Here is an 18,528-nt window from a genome sequence, read left to right as displayed (position 1 = left end):
TGTGCCACGTGGCTGGAGAGGGCTCACCCCCCACACCCAATCCACATTCTGGTTCGGGGCAAGTTGGGGGATGAGAAGGAAAGACACGTTTCAGTCCTTCGAAGGGCGACTTCTACAAGAAGCCCAAATAACTTTTCCTCACAGCTCATTGGCCAGAGCAGGTCACATGGTGACATCTAGTTGCAAGGGATGCTGGGAAGTGTAGTCCCTAGCCGGGCAAGCCTGTGTCACGTAATAGCTGCCATCATTAGAGCAAAGTTGTGTAGTACTTAGTGCAACTCCGCGACCCCGTGGACTGTAGCCCGCCAGGCTCCTCTGTCCATGGGTTTTTCCAGGCAACACTAGTGGAGTGGGTTGCCATTCCCTTCTCCAGGGGATATTCCCGACCCAGGGATTGGACCTGCATCTCCTGTGTCTCCTGCATTGAAGGCTGATCCTTTACTCACTGAGCCATCAGGGAAGCCCTTTTATAGCAAAGGAGAATGGCTATTGTTTCCATCACTGACGAGATCTTTTATGTTCATTTATCCCCAGCAGCAGGCTGTGGTGATTACACGAGTGAATAAACTTATTCTTCAGTTCTGTATCTCTCTCCCACTGACTAGGCTCTCCTCCCTTTTTACACAAATATTTAGAATGATGAACATTTTAGAGCACCGTCCATGTGGGAGGCACTGAGCTAATGTCTTTACACATTTTGATTCCCTTAATTGCGTTCTATTATTATCCCTCTTTCTGAGATAAGAGAACAGAGAGTCCACATCACTTGCTTCAGGTCACACAGATCAGAAGGAGCCAAGCCAACATTCAAACCCAGGCAGGCTGGCTCCAGAGTCTACGCCCTTAGCCATCATGGTATCCACCTCACAGAGGTGGACACGGGGAGATTCCCAGACGGCCACACAATTGTGAGTCAAAGAGCCTCTTTCAACACTCAGACCTTCCAACATTCCCTTCACACAACTCTTCAGATGCTGCAGAAATACTTGGAATATGTGTGTAGCATGTATCTGTAGCCACAATAGTGCCAGTTAACAACCACCACCACAAAATCCATAGAGGTTGTTCACTGAGGTGAAAACACACAACGTGAGAGCTGTGAGTTTTCATTTTATCTGGGGATTTAGTGGGGATTATAGCCCAGGAGACAGCCTCTCGGAGAGCTGTGAGTGACTGCTCCAAACAGGTAGGTGAGAGGTCAGTTTACATGGGATTTTTGGAAAAGGGGTCCACGCAATCACGTGCACCCCTCATTACAAGGTTCATGTTGGTTATGATGCATGGACATCTCCATTAAAGAATTAAAGACTGTAGTTCTTTTCTAAGTAAAAGGTGCAGGTTGGGCAGAAATGTGAACAGACATGCTTTTAAAAAAAAAAATAGTTCATGAAAATTTAAATCCTGTGAAGTAAAATATAAAAATAGTAATATATTCTTGACACATGTGCAAAATTTGAAACAACCACCTTTAAAAACAGCTTTCATGAGCCTAGGTATCTTTCCTATAAATTAGGGGTCATTTTCGTTCCTATTTTACAGGGCTCTGGTGAAGGTTACTTGAGCTCATCTATGTAAAGTTCTCAGTACCACACCTGACAGATGGAAAGTGCCCAGGAAACCAGTCATGACACAGACCCTTCAGTGACCATGGAATTGCATTTGAGAGGGATCCGGGTTTAATTTTCTTGCCTCCAGCACAATCACTTCATGTGGATCCTTCAATGTAACGGAATCCAGGACATTTCAGGGGCCCAACATGACCAGTGGCTACTGCACTGGACGCCACAGATACAGAACGTTTCCATGGTCACCGAAGGATCTGTGTCGGGACTGGCTTAGATCTCTTGTGCTGTGCTGAGTGCTCAGTCCTGTCCAACTCTTTGCCACCCCATAGACTGTAGTCCACCAGGCTCCTCTGTCCATGGAATTTTCCAGGCAAGAATACTGGAGTGGGTTGCCATTTCCTTCCCCAGAGGATCTTCCTGATCCAGGGATTGAACCCGCAACTCCTGCATCTCCTGCACTGCAGGCAGATTCTTCACCAACGAGCCACCAGGGAAACGCTTTAGATCTCTTAGATTATCAGAATGATCATACACTGCAGCCTTCAGAAGTGAGGCTGTGGGCTCGCTGCTGTGAGAGCCTGAAAGAGCACAGTCTCATGGAGCAATCTCATCAGTGGATCTTGGGGACTCTTGGCTCTGCGCAGCGTCCTCTGGGCACTTTGAATCTCAGGGTGCCCAGTGCCCTGTCCACAGGACACCTCCCCTGCCTGGGCCAGATTAACCGATCGGTTACTGCTGATGTTAGATAAATGGTGACATTTCCCAGTCGCCTCCGCCTGTCACTCATGGTGCTGAGCACTTTACGTAGATGAGCTCATGTAACTGTCACCAGAGCCCTAGGAAATAGGAGCTAATATGATCCCCAATTTATTGGAGAGAAAAGCATGGCTCAGAGGAGCTTTTTAAAAACACTACCATTTTAAATTTTCTGCCAAATTCCACACTATGTGCCTATTTGTATGCTCAGTTCAGTTCAGTCGCTCAGTCGTGTCCGACTCTTTGCGATCCCATGGACTGCAGCACACCAGGCCTCCCTGTCCATCACCAACTCCCAGAGTTCACTCAAACTCACATCCATCGAGTCTGTGATGCTGTCCAGCCATCTCATCCTCTGTCGTCCCCTTCTCCTCCTGCCCCCAGTCCCTCCCAGCATCAGAGTCTTTTCCAATGAGTCAACTCTTCACATCAGGTGGCCAAAGGATTAGAGTTTCAGCTTCATCAGTCATTCCAATGAACACCCAGGACTGATTTCCTTTAGGATGGACTGGTTGGATCTCCTTGCAGTCCAAGGGACTCTCAAGATTCTTCTCCAACACCACAGTTCAAAAGCAATAATTCTTCAGCACTCAGCCTTCTTCACAGTCCAACTCTCACATCCATACATGACCACAGGAAAAACCATAGCCTTGACTAGACATTCAAATTTTCATAAAATATTTCTTTCTTTAAAGCAGTTTATCTGTTCACTTTTCTTCGCAAACTGCCCTTTTGTGAGAGAGCAGCTTGACTTTATGTACTGCAGGAGCTGGTACAGAAAATTCTCCAGGTCAGAGGTGGGCAGACTATGGCCATCCAGCCCCGAGCCTGTTTGTGTAAATAAGGGTGTGTTGATACAGCCACAGTCATCCTTAGGTACCGTCTGGGATGCTTTCATGCAAAAGAGGAGCAGCTGCGACACAGACCTGATGGCCCAGGATTCTAAAATACCTGCCACACACCCTCTGGCCAAGAAAGGTGACTGACCCAGAACTGATGAGGCCAAACTGAAATCAGTACGGGTGAGGGTGTGAGAATGGTTAGAAAAGGAGAGAAACCCGGAACTACCGTGAATTCGATGCACACTGTAAGAGATATTCTGTGTTTGAGCCCAATACACATGCTATTAACACAAACACACATTTCTACCTGTGTAGCATCTCTTCCTACTCTAAGCACAAGTTTAGAACCACTACTTACTCTTACTGAGCTGTTACAAATCCTAAAAGATGATGCTGTGAAAGTGCTGCACTCAATATGACAGCAAATTGGGGAAACTCAGCAGTGGCCACAGGACTGCAAAAGGTCAGTTTCCATTCCAATCCCAAAGGAAGCCAAAGTCAAAGAATGTTCAAACTACCACACAATTGCACTCAACTCACACACTAGCAAAGTAATGCTCAAAATTCCCCAAGCTAGGCTTCAACAGTACATGAACTGAGAACTTCCAGATATTCAAGCTGGATTCAGAAAAGGCAGAGGAACCAGAGACCAAATTGCTGACATCTGTTGGATCATAAAAAAAGCAAGAGAATTCCAGAAAAATATCAACTTCTGCTTCATTGACTAGGCTAAAGCCTTTGACTGTGTGGATCACAACAAACTGTGGAAACTTCTTCAAGAGATGGGAGTACCAGACCACCTGACATGCCTCCTGAGAAATCTGTATGCAGGTCAAGAAGCAACAGAATCAGATATGGGAAAACGAACTGGTTCAAAACTGGGAAAGAAGTACGTCAAGGCTGTATATTGCCACTCTGCTTCATTAACTTATATGCAGAGTATATCATGTGAAATGCCAGGCTGGATGAAGCACAAGCTGAAATCAAGATTGCTGGGAGAAATATCAGTAACCTCAGATATGCAGATAACACCATCCTTATGGCAGAAAGCGAAGAGGAAGTACAGAGCCTCTTGATGAAAGTGGAAGAAGAGAGTGAAGAAGTTGGCTTAAAACTCAACATTCAGAAAACTAAGATCATGGCATCCAGTCCGATCACTTCATGCAAATAGATGGGGAAACAGTGGAAACAGTGACAGACTTTGCTTTCTTGGGCTCTAAAATCACTGCAGATGGTGACTGCAGCCATGAAATTAAAAGATGCTTACTCCTTGAATGAAAAGCTATGACCAACGTAGACAGCATACTAAAGCAGAGACATTACTTTGCCGACAAAGGTCCATCTAGTCAAAGTTATGGCTTTTCCAGTAGTCATGTATGGATGTGAGAGTTGGACTATAAAGAAAGCTGAGCACCGAAGAATTGATGCTTTTGAACTGCGGTGTTAGAGAAAACTCTTGAGAGTCCCTTGGACTGCAAGGAGATCCAACTAGTTCATCCTGAAGGAGATCAGCCCTGAATATTCATTGGAAGGACTGATGTTGAAGCTGAAGCTCCAATACTTTGGCCACCTGATGCAAAGAGCCGGCTCATTGGAAAGGTGCTGGGAAAGATTGAAGGCAGGAGGAGAAGGGAGCGACAGAGGATGAGATGATTGGATGGCATCACCGACTTGATGGACATGGGTTTGAGCAAGTTCCAGGAGTTGGTGATGGATAGGGAGGCCTGGCGTGCTGCAGTGCACGGGGTCTCAAAGCGTTGGAGACGACTGAGTGACTTAACTGACTGACTTACTCTTATGACCTGCACAAGGTCATTCTCGTCCCCTTAAGACCTGCCCATCACGACCTCCTTTGTCGGTTTCACTACCGAACTGAGACACAGAGGCCCCCGACCCTCCCCGCTAATAACCAAGTTGCCGCGAACCTCTGACGCCTGTGCTGGTGTCAGAGGCGGTTTGAACCACCTGACTCGGCCTTGGGGGCGGGCTTGGGGCTTGTGCGTGACGCCGAGCGGCTCAGCGCTGTTCGTTCGCGCGCGTTTGTCCACCGCGTCCCCGAGCGCCTCCGGAGCCGGCTCTGCTCAGGCACCAAGGACGCTCGCGGAGCCAGCCCGCCTGCCCTGCCCAGCCGCCCAGACCGAAGCGGTCCCGAGGTCAGTCCCGCGGCCGCCGCTCCGCGGGGTCTGCGCCCGCAGGGCGGGGGCGCGGGCCGGGGGTCCCCGCGAGCAGGGCGGGGGCGCCCCGGGAGGAGGTGCGGGAGCGGGGGCTGCCGCCTGGGGGCCCCGAGACCCCGGGCCCGCGTGGTGGGGGCCCTGCAGGAACCCGAGTCTCCCCTGAGGGCGATCGAGACCCTCGAATCCTCTGAGCCCCTGGGCAACTCCGGGCCCCAGGATTTCTGAGGCCACTGGGAGGAGCGAATCCTGGAGGGGACAGAGGAGTGCCCCCCTCCCGGAGTAGGGTGTCCGGAGGCGGGGATGGCGGGGACCCCGTGCAGGACAGGCCGGGCGGGGGGGCCGGGGCCGGGTCCCCAGGTTTTGGGGGCGGGAGAGGCGGACGCGGGGACTTTGCGGTTTGATGGGGGAGGCGGAGGTCCGGGGGCTGCTCCCAACCTGGGAAGCCAGCGGGGTGTCAGGGGTCAGCGAGCAAATGGGCGAAGCAGAACACGGGAAGTGATGCCATGGGGCTCTTCTGGGGAGTGCGGGGGTTACTCTGAGGGGTAGGGAGCAGGGGCGACCCTCTGGACGTGTTTGCAGGTGCGCTGAGACGCATCAGAGGCTCGCAGATGAGGAGTGCGCGTGGAAAACAGCTTTTGCGCCTCCAGTGGTTCTGTGCGCCTGCGTGGCTGCGGGTGGGGGCTGGGAGCACGTTTGGGGCGCGCGGTTTTGAGGGGCAGCCTCTGGGGGAGGGGCCGGGCGGGGCTGAGGGTGGGCCTGGGGGTCCCCCAGAGGGAAAGTGTGCTGGGGAGGGTGGGGGGTCACTCCAGCCTGTGGGTCTGCCTCTGTGCCTGTCTGGAGGGTGTGTGTGTGGGTATGTGTGTGTGAGTGTGTGAGCAGGACTGCCTGTGAGGAGTGTGCTCAGCACTGAGCAGCAGCGTGGTGGGGTCTCTGAATTTCCCTGGGCTCATCTGCAGGTGTGTTTGTGTCCTTAGGCCGTGGTTCCCGCAGTCTGCACCTCAAAGTGTGCGTTACTAACGATCCTGTGTTTGTGTAACTGGTCGAGTGTTCCCACTGTTTGACGCACCTTGTATTTGCACGATTAATGTGTGAGGGTCTGTGGTGGGTCAAAGGATTCTTAAAAAGGATTAAAGGAAGAGGTTTGACTCTAAGTTACCAGAGTGTTCTGAGTATGTGTGTGTAGTTAATTGCATTTAATTTTCATGTTTAATCATTTATAGTCCTCATTTTCATGAGGGGAAAGCTGACAGCCCAAGAGGTTAAATAACCCCTGAATCAGGAGCTGCAGGTAGAATGCAGTGCACATGTTTAAACATGAATGTCAGATAAATAATGAATTATCTTTTGGTATAAGTACACTCCAAATATACCGTGGGACTTGCATATACTTAAACATGATTTAGCCAAATAAATAAAAACTTAGTTTTTAGTAGACATGCCCATATAGTGTTTGGATATGGCTTATACTAAAAAAAAAAAAAAATGATCTGTGAGTCTAAAACGCAAATCTCAGGGTTCTGTGTTTTTCTTGCTGCTGTTGTTAAATCTTGAGATCCCCCAGCTAGTGACTGTAGGAGTGGAAGCCCCCAGTTCTCACCCCCAGACACACTGGCCCACGTCCTGCCCAGGGTGATGCTGGGGCCGGTGAGGAGCCTCCTCCCTGCAGGGTTGGCCCCGCCCCAGGGCTGTGCTGGCGGGTCTGGGGCCCAGCCCCTCCCCTCACCCCGCTCCTGAGGGCGGGACTGATGCCTCCTGTACCTGGAGGGGCCCAGGACAGGAGGGGAGGGCCTGTCTGAACCCCTTGGGCAGGCTGCCTGGGAGCCCTGGGACGGAGCTGAAACATGGTGATGGTAATGCTGACCTTGAGGCGCACTTACTGAGTGCCTGCTGTATGCCAGACTCCAGAGGCCCTTTGGATACCCAGTTAGCCGAGCTGCAGCTTCCTGGTCCCAGCACTTGGTGTCACAGTTGTTCTAGTTTTAAAGGGGGGTGAGCCCCAGGTACCACGAGCCCTGCCCTTGTCCCTGCCAGGCGCCATGACAACCGCTCTCCCCAGATCACACCCTGGGCCTTGGAGGAAACCAGCAGGAGCCATTGCCAGCACGTCCCCTTGGATGCTGGGGACCCGGAGACGTGGGAGGGGATGGAGCTGTCTGAGTCCACCCGAGCTCTGAGAGCCACACCCGGGCCCCCCGGCTCCACCGCCCAGGCACTAACTGCTGTGTGTCCTGTCTGCAGGGAGCACCTGTGGTGCCATGATGCTGCCTCTGAGCACCATCGAGGGCCAGGAGACCGAGGAGGTGCAGACCAGGCCTCCGGAGAAAGGGGGTGAGACCCGCGTGGGGCGGAAACTGTGGCAGGCGGGAGTGGGGAGGTGTCCAGGCGATGGGGAAGCATGGACCCTGAAGACTGGCCCCATCACCAAATGTCTCCACTGGCTCTTCTGGGCAGGGACACCCAGGATGCGGCCTCCCTGACATCACCTCCCGTCAGCGGGTCCCGTCACGGCCCCGCTCAGAGCCTGCAGGGAGCTCCTTGGAGCTGAGCCCGTTTGGGCCCCTTTTTGTGGCCTGGACACCCCTGTTTTCTTACCCCAGCCCTTCCCCTCCCTCACACTTCCTGTCTGTTCCCTGGGGGCCTTTGGGATACAATTGAATGCAGGTTTCACTCATTCCTGGGTGACCTCCAACAAGTGTCCCTACCTCTCTGTACCTCAGTTCGCTCATCTCTAAAGTGGGTTGATGATGATACCCATCTCAGAGAGTTATTGATTTCCCTGGTGGCTCAGTCAGTAAAGAGTCCGCCCTCAACATGGCAGACCAGGGTTTGATCCCTGGGTCGGGAAGATCCCCTGGAGAAGGAAATGGCAACCCACTTCAGTATTCTTGAGAGTTATTATGAAGAGAGAGTTATTATGAAGAACCACATAAACGAATACGTGTATAATACTTAAAAGCATGTCTGGAACATACTTCAACGTATTAGCTCCTGTTGCCGGTTTTGTGATGAAGACTATTATTACCGAGTTTCTCAAGTCTCAGGGTCAGATGGTTTCATGACTCTCCTCTTCCCTCAGTCCTGCTTTCTGTGAAGGCTGATGTTCCACGAAAGAAGTCCAAGAGAATGAAGGGAACGGTGTCCTTCAGAGTCCTGCCGTTCTGCCCCGTGGTAAGCCTGCTTGCTCCCTCCCTTTTCACCGGAGGCCCCTGGGCTGAGTGATCACGTGGATTGGCCACCCTCTCTGCCCACCAGAGACCCTTGGGTGCCCGGGTGCCCCTTGCCGCTGCCTTGTCCCGGACGTGGCCCCATCCTGTGGGGGCTAGTCTTCCTTGAAGATTTTGCCCGCCTTTCTGCCTCCTTCTCTTTGCTAATTCCAACCTCTGTTCCTGTGTCACCTCCTCCATGAAGCCTCCCTTGCTCACATTCATTCCGTTTCTCGCCAATTCACTGCCTCACTGAACTTTTTTTCACAGTAGTTATTGCTACTTGACAGCATACCTTCTGTCTGTGTGTTCATCATCTGTCTCCCCTACCAGAGTAGTTCTGTGAGGGCAGGGCCCTCCTCTGTTTTTCAATGACTCATTCCGTGCCTAGCACAGATGTAACCAGCGTCCGGCACTGTATACCCTCGGGCTGATTAAATGAAGGAATGAATTAGGGAACGGTCCCTCCTGCCAAGGCAGCTGTGGCCTTGTCCACCTGGGTACCAGTCCTCCTTCTCCTACTAACCCCCTTGACTTTTCTGGGGGGACCACCTGTCTGCACGCACTTTGGATGGCTCTGATCCCATCCTCAGACCAGCTGAGGATTGGGCCCCTGACCAATCAGAGCCGGCAGTGCCAAGGTTCCCGGTGATTGATCCTGGTCTGGCACATGACTTGCACTTGGCCAGTGAGACGTCTGCTCTGTCTCTGCGCTTCTTAACAGGCAGGAGGGGAGGCTGGACGGACCCTGGTGAGAACCAGGGGGGCCGTGGGGAGAGGTCAGGGGAGGCCCTGCGTCAGATGCCTGCGAGAAGGTCTTCCTGTTAGTGCCTGCAGCAATCCTGGGGAGGACGCATTAGAAAATCTTATTAGAAAAGAACACGAGAGTCACAGGTTTACAAAGTATTTCCTGGGCAGCTTCGACCTGTCAGGCGTGGTGTGAGCACTTTACATAGATGAGCTCATGTAAGCACACCGAGTCCTATGAAACACGGATTAATATGATCCCTAATACAGGACAGACACCTGTGTCATGAGTGCTGTTTTTAAAGGTTATTTCAAGTTTGTACATAGTGAAGACCCAATGGCTCCTTTCATATTAGACTCTTGCAGTTCTCAGGATTCGTATCTTCATCAAGTATTTCTTATTTTTAAAGAAAATCCACAAAGTGTACCCTTTCACATTGCTGCCCTAACTGCCCGTTCACCAGAGAGCACCTTGGCATTGTGTACTCCAGGAACTGGCACAGAAGATTCTCTAGGTCAAGGGGGAGCCGATTAAGGCCACCCAGTCCACGGCCTGTTGAGTAAATAAGAGCTTGTTGACACACTACACCCACGTCTTAGGGAGAGTCTGCGATGCCTTCATGCCAAGTCCAGTGGTTCTGACACAGAGTGGATGCTTCAGGAAGACTAGGCAATTTGCCATGACACCTTTGACCGCCAAAGTGACCGATCTCGCTTGGAATAGATGCAAACTGAAATTAATGCCGGTGAAGGTGTGAAAATGGTTAGAAAAAGGAGGGAAATCTTGAACTACTGTGAGTGTGAAGCCGTGTGTAAAAGATATTTTGTGTTTGGGCCCAGTGCATATGCTCCACACACGTGTTTCTAGGTGTGTGGGGTGGGTGTTGCCTTATATTCGAGAAAGGCGTTTAAAACCACTCCTTTCCCTTGCTGCCTGCACTACTGAGTCTCCTCCGCCTCAAAGCCGCCCAGGGCCACCTCTGTATCAGTTTCTCTAAGCAGTGAGGAGGACGAGGCCTGGGACCCTCCCCACAACCCTAGAAGTGAAGCGAACACGCCGTGCTGGCGGCAGGCACCCTGTTGACCTCCTGCTCGTGTTGGGGGGACCAAGGCTGGGGGTGCAGGATTGTGCCTGTCACGGAGCCGCTCGGCGCTCTTCATTCCTGCGAGTTCACCCGCAGGTGCCCTGGACTTCTTCGGAGCCAGCCCTGCCCGCGCCGCCAGGACACGCGGTGAGCAAGCCGGCGCGCTCCAGCCCGGACGCCCAGACCGAGCCCGGGGCCGGAGGTCAGTTCCGCGGCCGCAGCTCCGAGGGCTCTGCGCCAGCAGGGCGAGGGGCGCGGGAGGGCGCTGCGGGGTCCCCGCGGGGAGCGCGGGAGCGCCCGGGAGGAGGTGCGGGCGCGCTCTGGGCTGCTGCCTGGGGGCCCCGAGACGCCGGGGCGCGCGCGGTGCGGGCCCTGCAGGAACCCCGGCTCCCCTGAGGGCGGGGGGCGTCCTCAGACCCTCGTGAGCCGCGGGGCGGCTCGAGTCCGAGGGAGGAGGGGAGCCTGGAGGGGACACAGGAGGCTGGGGTGTCCGGAGGCGGGGGTCCCCTCCAGGGCAGGCAGCGGGGAGCCCGCGTCCTGGTCCCCAGGTTTTGGGGGGCGGGAGGGCGGACCCGGGACTTTGCAGTTTGCTGGAGGAGGCGGGAGGCGCAGGTTTGCTCTGCACACCAGAGAGGGCAGTCGGTATCGGGCTCAGGTAAGGAACTGGCCACACAGAAGATGGGAACATGACTCTGGGGAAGTCCAGAGGGCGGTGTGATGAGTGGGGAGCCGAGGAGACCCGCTGGGTGTGTCTGGGGTTCACTAAGGGCGCAGAGCAAGGTTCACAGATGAGAAGTGCGCGTGGAAAACAGCTTTTGCGCCTCCAGTGGTTCTGTGCGCCTGCGTGGCTGCGGGTGGGGGCTGGGAGCACGTTTGGGGCGCGCGGTTTTGAGGGGCAGCCTCTGGGGGAGGGGCCGGGGGAGGCTGAGGGTGGGCCTGGGGCTCCCCCAGAGGGAAAGTGTACTGGCGAGGGTGAGGTGTATTGATAATTTCAGCTGATGCGTCTGCAGTTGTGGGGGGGGGGGCGGGGGTGAGCATGACCAGGACTGCCTGTGAGGCCCGTCCTCAGTTCTGAGAAGCAGGCCTGCCCACCTGAGTCATGGGGGTCATGGGGGTCTCTGGGTTTCCTTGCAGTGTGTCTGCGGGTGTGTTTGTGTCGGTAAGCCCTGCTTTCCACAGTGATCAACAGTTGTGTGTGTTGTAACAATTGTGTGTGTTAGTATATCTGGCCACGTGTTCCCGCTATTTGACGCACTTGTATCTTCACGATTATGTGTCAGGATCTCTGATGGGTCTTAAGCATCTTATGAAGGCTTCGAAGAAGAGGTTTGACTCTAAGTTACCAGATAGTATGTTCTGAGTGTGTGTGTATTTAATCATATTTAATCCTCATGTTTAATCATTTATCTTCCTCATTTTCATGGACGGGAAAGCTGACAGCACAAGAGGTTAAAAAACCCCTGAATCGGGGCTTGCCAGGTAAAATACAGGATGCTTACTTCAATTTGAATTTAAGACAAATAGTGAATTCCCTTTTAGTATAAGTATGTTCCAAATATTTCATGGGGCTTGCCTATAGGCAAGCCTATACTTAAACATCATTTAGCAAAATAAATTTTAAAATGAGTTTTTATGTAGACCTGACCCGTATGGTGTTTCAATATGACTTACAGTAAAAACTGATTTCTGTGTCTGAAATTCAGGTCTCGGTTTGCTCTGAATTTGTTGTAATATCATTTTGGGAAATCTGGCAAACTTCATCCTTGAGATCTCCCTGCTAGTGACTGGCAGGCTGGAATCCATCCAATCCGCAGTCCCCAGACACACTGACCAGGGCTCTGCCCAGGAAGGGCTAGGGTCAGCCTGTGCCCAGCCCCCTCCCTGCAGGGCTGGCCCCGCCCCAGGGCTGTGCTGGCGGGTCTGGGGCCCAGCCCCTCCCCTCACCCCGCTCCTGAGGGCGGGACTGATGCCTCCTGTACCTGGAGGGGCCCAGGACAGGAGGGGAGGGCCTGTCTGAACCCCTTGGGCAGGCTGCCTGGGAGCCCTGGGACGGAGCTGAAACATGGTGATGGTAATGCTGACCTTGAGGTGCACTTACTGAGTGCCTGCTGTATGCCAGACTCCAGAGGCCCTTTGGATACCCAGTTAGCCGAGCTGCAGCTTCCTGGTCCCAGCACTTGGTGTCACAGTTGTTCTAGTTTTAAAGGGGGGTGAGCCCCAGGTACCACGAGCCCTGCCCTTGTTCTTGCCAGGCGCCATGACAACCGCTCTCCCCAGATCACACCCTGGGCCTTGGAGGAAACCAGCAGGAGCCGTTGCCAGCACGTCCCCTTGGATGCTGGGGACCCGGAGACGTGGGAGGGGATGGAGCTGTCTGAGTCCACCCGAGCTCTGAGAGCCACACCCGGGCCCCCCGGCTCCACCGCCCAGGCACTAACTGCTGTGTGTCCTGTCTGCAGGGAGCACCTGTGGTGCCATGATGCTGCCTCTGAGCACCATCGAGGGCCAGGAGACCGAGGAGGTGCAGACCAGGCCTCCGGAGAAAGGAGGTGAGACCCACATGGGGCGGGACTGTGGCAGGCAGGAGTGGGGAGGTCTCCAGGCTGATGGGGAAGCATGGACCCTGAAGACTGGCCCCAACCTCGCATGTCTGCTGCTGGCTCCTCTTAAGGAGGGAGGGCCCTGAGGGGCGCCTGGAATGGAACCTCCCCAACATCACCCCGTGTCCGTGGGTCCATTTCTCCCCTGCTCAGAGCCCGCAGGGCTGCATCCTGGGAGCTGGAATCAGTCTGGGCTGCTTTGTATCATGTGGCCACCTGCATGGGCCAGCTGACCCTCCACTCAGTTGCCAGGTCAAGGGGCTGTAGGGTCATTCATCTGAGATGCGATGGAGGCCTGAACCAAGGACTTAGCAGTGGGAAGGAGTGCGGTGGGGGCTTCCCAGGTGGCGCTCGTGGTAAAGAACCCACCTGCCAATGCAGGAGTCACATGTTTCCCTGGGTGGGGAAGATCCCCTGCAGAAGGAAATGGCAACCCGCTCCAGTGTTCTTGCCCAGAGAATCCCATGGACAGAGGAGCCTGGTGGGCTACAGTCCATGGAGTCCCAAAGAGTCAGACACGATTTAGTGACTGAGCACAGAGCTCCTTGCTGGTCCTGTTGGTGGTCTGGCCTCATGAGGGAGGGCTCTTGGGTTTGCTGTGACACTCCCTTTTTTGAAAACTTTTACTTTGTAATAATTTTATATTCACAAGACATTGCCATCATAATTCATCGAAATTCCATGGACCCTTTATCCCATTTCCCCCAGCCATTTGATCTTATTGGATGATAGTCCAGCGTGAAAACTGGCCCGCTGATCCTGGCACAGTCCCATGCGTGTTTTTGCTTCTATTTCCACACATCTGTAGCTACATGTAGCCATCATACAAAATAAGATGCAAGCCCCTTCCTTAGCTACCTACTTTCTTGCCCGAGGTAGGTGCTTCCCAGCTTCTCATCCAGTCTTCCAGAATGTTCTGCGCTCACTCGGACAGACAAGGATGTGCGTGTATCTGCACTGTGCATTTATGTCTGATATGCAGTGTGTACTGTGTGTCTCACTTCCGTTTCCTATTTCGTCTTATTTCACTTCATTCTCATCTGGCATGTAGTGCCAGGCCCGGTCCCAGTGCTTCCCCTGCATCCAGGCACCCACACTCCACAACAGCCCTGTGAGATGGTGACACCAATGACCTCATGTTGCAGGTGGGAAATCTGAAGGGTGACAGGTGCGAATCATCAGCTCACGGTGGGATCTGAGCCCGTCTTGCCTGGGGGTCTTTGACCTTAAGCACTGTGTCCCCTGTCCATCTCGAGGACCCGCCCCCACAAGACGCCCGGTGTGTGTTCCAGCTGCCTGGCATTGCGCGATCTGTCTGTGCTGTGCGCGCTAAGTCGCTCAGTCGTGTCCGACTCTGCGACCCCATGGACTGCAGCACGCCAAGCCTCCCTGTCCATCACCAACTCCCAGAGCTTGCTCAAACTCATGTCCATCGGGTTGGTGATGCCATCCAACCATCTCATCCTCTGTCGTCCCCTTCTCCTCCTGCCTTCAACCTCCCCCAGCATCAGGGTCTTTTCCAATGAGGTAGTTCTTCTCATCAGGTGGCCAAAGTATTGTCTTCCTTGGGGAAACCTTCTTTGGGGAAACCTTTGGGGAAACCTAAGTATTTTCTGGAGAGATATGCCTCAGTGGTACCTGTGTATCAGCTGTGCCCCCCTCCTGCACACGGGCACCCCAGGGCGTCACATCTCCACAGCCCCCTGTTGTCTGACTCCAGCCCCTTCGGTCACTGACATTCCGTCTGTTCCCTGGATGCAATTTAATGCGTGATTGCAGGCATTGCTGTGCAACCTCCTGCAAGTGTCCTAACCTCTCTGGGCCTCAGTTTCTTCATCCGCAAAGTTGGATGAAAATAATAACCAAATCAGATATTACAGTATAATGTATGCAAGAGTGCCTGGCTCAGGGCACGCACGCAACACGTTAGTTTTTGTCACTGGTTTCCTGATGCAGATCTTATTATTACTGAGTTTCTCAAACCTCAGAGGGCACGATTGCCTCATGCCTCTTTCCTCCTTCCCCAGCCCTGCTTTCTGAGAACCCTGATGAGCCTCGAAAGAAGCCCAGAGGAATGAAGGGAAGACTGTCTTTCAATGTCCTGCCGTTCTGTCCCATGGTAAGCCTGCTTGTTTCCTCCCTTTGACCAGAGATCCCCTAGGTTATGAGAGGTCAGGCACCTCCACCATCCTCTCTGGCCAGGAGAGACCCTTGGGTGGCTGGGTGTCCCTTGTCCCCCACCCCAGGATGTGCCCCCATCCTCTTGGGGGTGCTGCTCTCTTTCCTGCCTCCTCTCTTTCCTAATTCCAACTTCCAGTATCACCTCCTCCATGAAGCCTCCCTTGCTCACTTTTGCCCCATTTCCCTCAGACCTCTTGCCTTCCTGAATTTTCTTCAGCGTTATTATTGCTACCTGAGAGCATATCTGGCAGCTATCTTTTTAATCATTTGTCTCCCCTACTAGAGTAGTTTTGTGAGAGCCTCCTCTTGTGCAATGACATATCCCCTGTCTAGATCAGATGTAACCCGTGTCCGACACTGTATACTCTCGGGCTGATTAAATGAAGGAATGAATTAGGGAACGGTCCCTTCTGCAAAGGCAGCTGTGGCCTTGTCCACCTGGGTACCAGTCCTCCTTCTCCTACTAACCCCCTTGACTTTTCTGGGGACCACCTGTCTGCACGCACTTTGGATGGATCTGATCCATCCTCAGACCAGCTCCAGGTACGCCCCTGACCAATCAGAGCCGGCAGTGCCAAGGTTCCTGGTGATTGGCCCTGGGCTGGCACGTGACTCACACTTTGCCAGTGAGGTGTCTGCTCTGTCTCTGGGCTTCTTGACCTGCAAAGCGGGAGGCTGGAGGGACCCTGGTGAGAAGCAGGGGGCCCGTGGGGAGGGGTCAGGGGAGGCAGAGGGTCAGACGCCTGTGAGAACGTCTTTCCTATTAGTGCCTGCAGCAGTCCCGGGGAGGACTCTTTAGAAAATCTTGTTAAGAAATAATGTAATCAAAGATTTTACAAAAACAGTACAAAGATCATCTGAGTTTGCCAGTTGTTATCATTTTTTTCTATTTGCATGTTTCTCATATATGGACTATGTATATATGCTCCTATTCCTCCGTGTGTTTCACTTTAGAAGAAGAATATTCTCTTATATAACTGTGGGCCTGTTGTGACCTTTGAGGTCTTAACCGTGATATGCACTTCCATCTCACCTGCTGTCCATATTCTTGGTTTCTTCACTCACTACATGCAGTCTGTTTGGTGTTCTTTTCCCTCCTACCTGGGGGAAAACTGGGGCCAGCTATTGCACTTGGTGCCACCTGGGATTCCCAGGTGGCACTGGTTGTAAAGAACCCGCCTGCCAGTGCAGGAGATGTAAGAGACATGGGTTCAGTTCCTGGGCTGGGAGGATCCCCTGGAGGAGGAAATGGCAACCCACTCCAGTCTTCTTGCCTGGAGAATCCCATGGACAGAGGCGCCTGCGGGGCTACAGCCCATGGGGTCGCAAAGGGGTGGACAGAACTGAAGCAACTGAGCATGCACACAATATATCTTTAGTTCTCTTTGAGCTAGACAGTCTCCTCAGTCTTCCTTTGCCTCTTATGACAGACGATTTTGAACATCCGAGTCACACCTCGCACAATATTGATTGCTTTTTCTGTTTTGTTTCATTTCTACACTGGTTTGATTTTTATGCTATCCCCCTAATGAGATTCAGGGTAAGCTATGATCTTTGGAGCACCACCTAAGTGATGCCATGTCCTAAATGCACTTGAATTTAGATCCACTCAGTCAAGATGTTTATCACATTTCTCCACGGAATACTTACTGATTTTTCTTTTCTCTATGCAACTAACTAATAAGAAATCAGTGGGGAGATGCTTGGAGATGAACCAAATACTCTAGAAAGAGAGCTTTCTGACCAGTTCATTTTGGGTCCTGTGCCCACCACGGAACCAACCGTCAGCATATGAGATGAGAACCCTACGTCTTGTATCCATGGGCGTGTATGGGGCAGACGGTCCCTGCCTTTCCCTAACCGCTGTAAGGATGGGACGAAGCAGTGATTCTCAACCAGAGGCAATTCACCCCCCAGGGGACACCTTCAGTGTCGGGACACGTTTCTTCTTTGTCACGAGTAAAGGAAGCAAGCTACTAGCGCCTGGTGGGTAGAGGGCAGTGATGGTGTTTAACATCCTGCAATGCACAAGAGGCCCCCCAAACACTCACACTGCACAGAACGGCCTGAGAGTGCGATACGACCATTCTTTCCCTGCGTCTCTGTTCTCTTTCCTTCCAGCCGAGCGTCTGCTTCACCTATTACGTGGAGCCCGATGACCCTGAGCCTGAGCCCCAGGTTCCTTCTGACGGTTCGAAATCGGACCCGAATTGCACCTTCGTCCCTCTGCCTGTGCTGGAGTTCCGCGAGGTCAAGGTGTGCGAGTGCCCCCTGTGCTGCCTCAGCTTCGTCACTGCTTCCTAAACGCTGAGGGCCCTCCGCTTCCCGCTCCTGACCGCGCGCCCCCGAATCATGCATGCTGGGCTATCGTGATGTGAAATCCCCCAATACAGCGGCTTCAATAAACCCAACTTGCTGTCTCTCTCAAGGCTGTGTGTGGTCTGTGTGTGAAACTCCCAGGACCGGGGCGGTGCAGCTCCGTGGAGTTGGGCAGCCAGGGTCCTTTGACCTCGGTGCTCTGTGCCACGTGGCTGGAGAGGGCTCACCCCGACACCCAGTCCACATTCTGGTTCGGGGCAAGTGCGGGGATGAGAGGGGAAGACAAGCTTCAGTCCTTCAAAGGGCGACTCCTACAAGAAGCCCAGATCACTTTTCCTCACAGCTCATTGGCCAGAGACGGTCACATGGTGACATCTAGATGCAAGGGATGCTGGGAACTGTAGTCCTTAGCTGGACAATCCCGTGTCATCTAATAGCTTCTGTTATTATAGCAAAGGAGAATGGATAATGTGTCCACCTCGGATCAAGTCTATTATGTTAATTTATCCCCAGCACATGTTGTGATGAACACATGAGTGAATAAATGTATTCTTCAGTTTTGTATCTCTCTCCCATTGATTAGGATCCCCTCCGTTTTTAGCAGGATAAATGTTTTTGAGCACTGACCCTGTGTTAGGCACTGAGCTAATGTCTTTACACATTTTGAGCTGCTTAATTTTCACAACCTGTGGCTGGTTCTATTATCCCTCTTTCTGAGATAAGAGAACAAGGCACAGAGAGTCCACGTCACTTGCTTCAGGTCACACAGATCAGAAGGAGCCAAGCCAACATTCAAACCCAGGCAGGCTGGCTCCAGAGTCTACGCCCTTAGCCATCATGGTATCCGCCTCACAGAGGTGGAGACAGGGAGAGTCCCAGATGGCCACACACCTGTGAGTCAAAGAGCCTCTTTCAACACTCAGACCTTCCAATTCCCTTCACATAACTCTTCAGATGCTGCAGAAATACTTGGAATATGTGTGTAGCACGTATCTGTAGCCACAATAGTGCCAGTTAACAACCACCACCAAAATCCATAGAAGGTGTTCACTGAGG

General features: G+C 52.9%; 1 protein-coding gene across 1 annotated transcript; it reads left to right on the top strand.

The window, feature by feature from the left end:
* The first annotated feature begins 5,163 nt into the window (after positions 1-5,163).
* Positions 5,164-17,581, top strand: LOC133231173 (uncharacterized). The gene is made up of 7 exons (XM_061389468.1): positions 5,164-5,316; positions 7,576-7,665; positions 8,414-8,505; positions 10,469-10,574; positions 12,832-12,921; positions 15,000-15,091; positions 17,275-17,581. Exons 2-7 carry the CDS (start codon positions 7,593-7,595, stop codon positions 17,455-17,457), a joined length of 636 nt encoding a protein of 211 aa, XP_061245452.1. The 5' UTR covers positions 5,164-5,316; positions 7,576-7,592; the 3' UTR covers positions 17,458-17,581.
* Positions 17,582-18,528: the final 947 nt, after the last annotated feature.

This window comes from Bos javanicus, chromosome 18, assembly GCF_032452875.1.
Source record: "Bos javanicus breed banteng chromosome 18, ARS-OSU_banteng_1.0, whole genome shotgun sequence".
Lineage (NCBI taxonomy): Eukaryota > Metazoa > Chordata > Mammalia > Artiodactyla > Bovidae > Bos > Bos javanicus.
This window is presented reverse-complemented; position numbering and strand designations above follow the sequence as displayed.

Excerpts from the sequence above, each read along its gene's own strand:
- LOC133231173 (XM_061389468.1), top strand. The coding sequence starts at position 7,593 with ATGATGCTGCCTCTGAGCACCATCGAGGGCCAGGAGACCGAGGAGGTG. Across the intron at positions 8,506-10,468 it reads TCCTGCCGTTCTGCCCCGTG|GTGCCCTGGACTTCTTCGGA; the intron begins GTAAGCCTGCTT and ends GTTCACCCGCAG. Across the intron at positions 10,575-12,831 it reads GACCGAGCCCGGGGCCGGAG|GGAGCACCTGTGGTGCCATG; the intron begins GTCAGTTCCGCG and ends TCCTGTCTGCAG.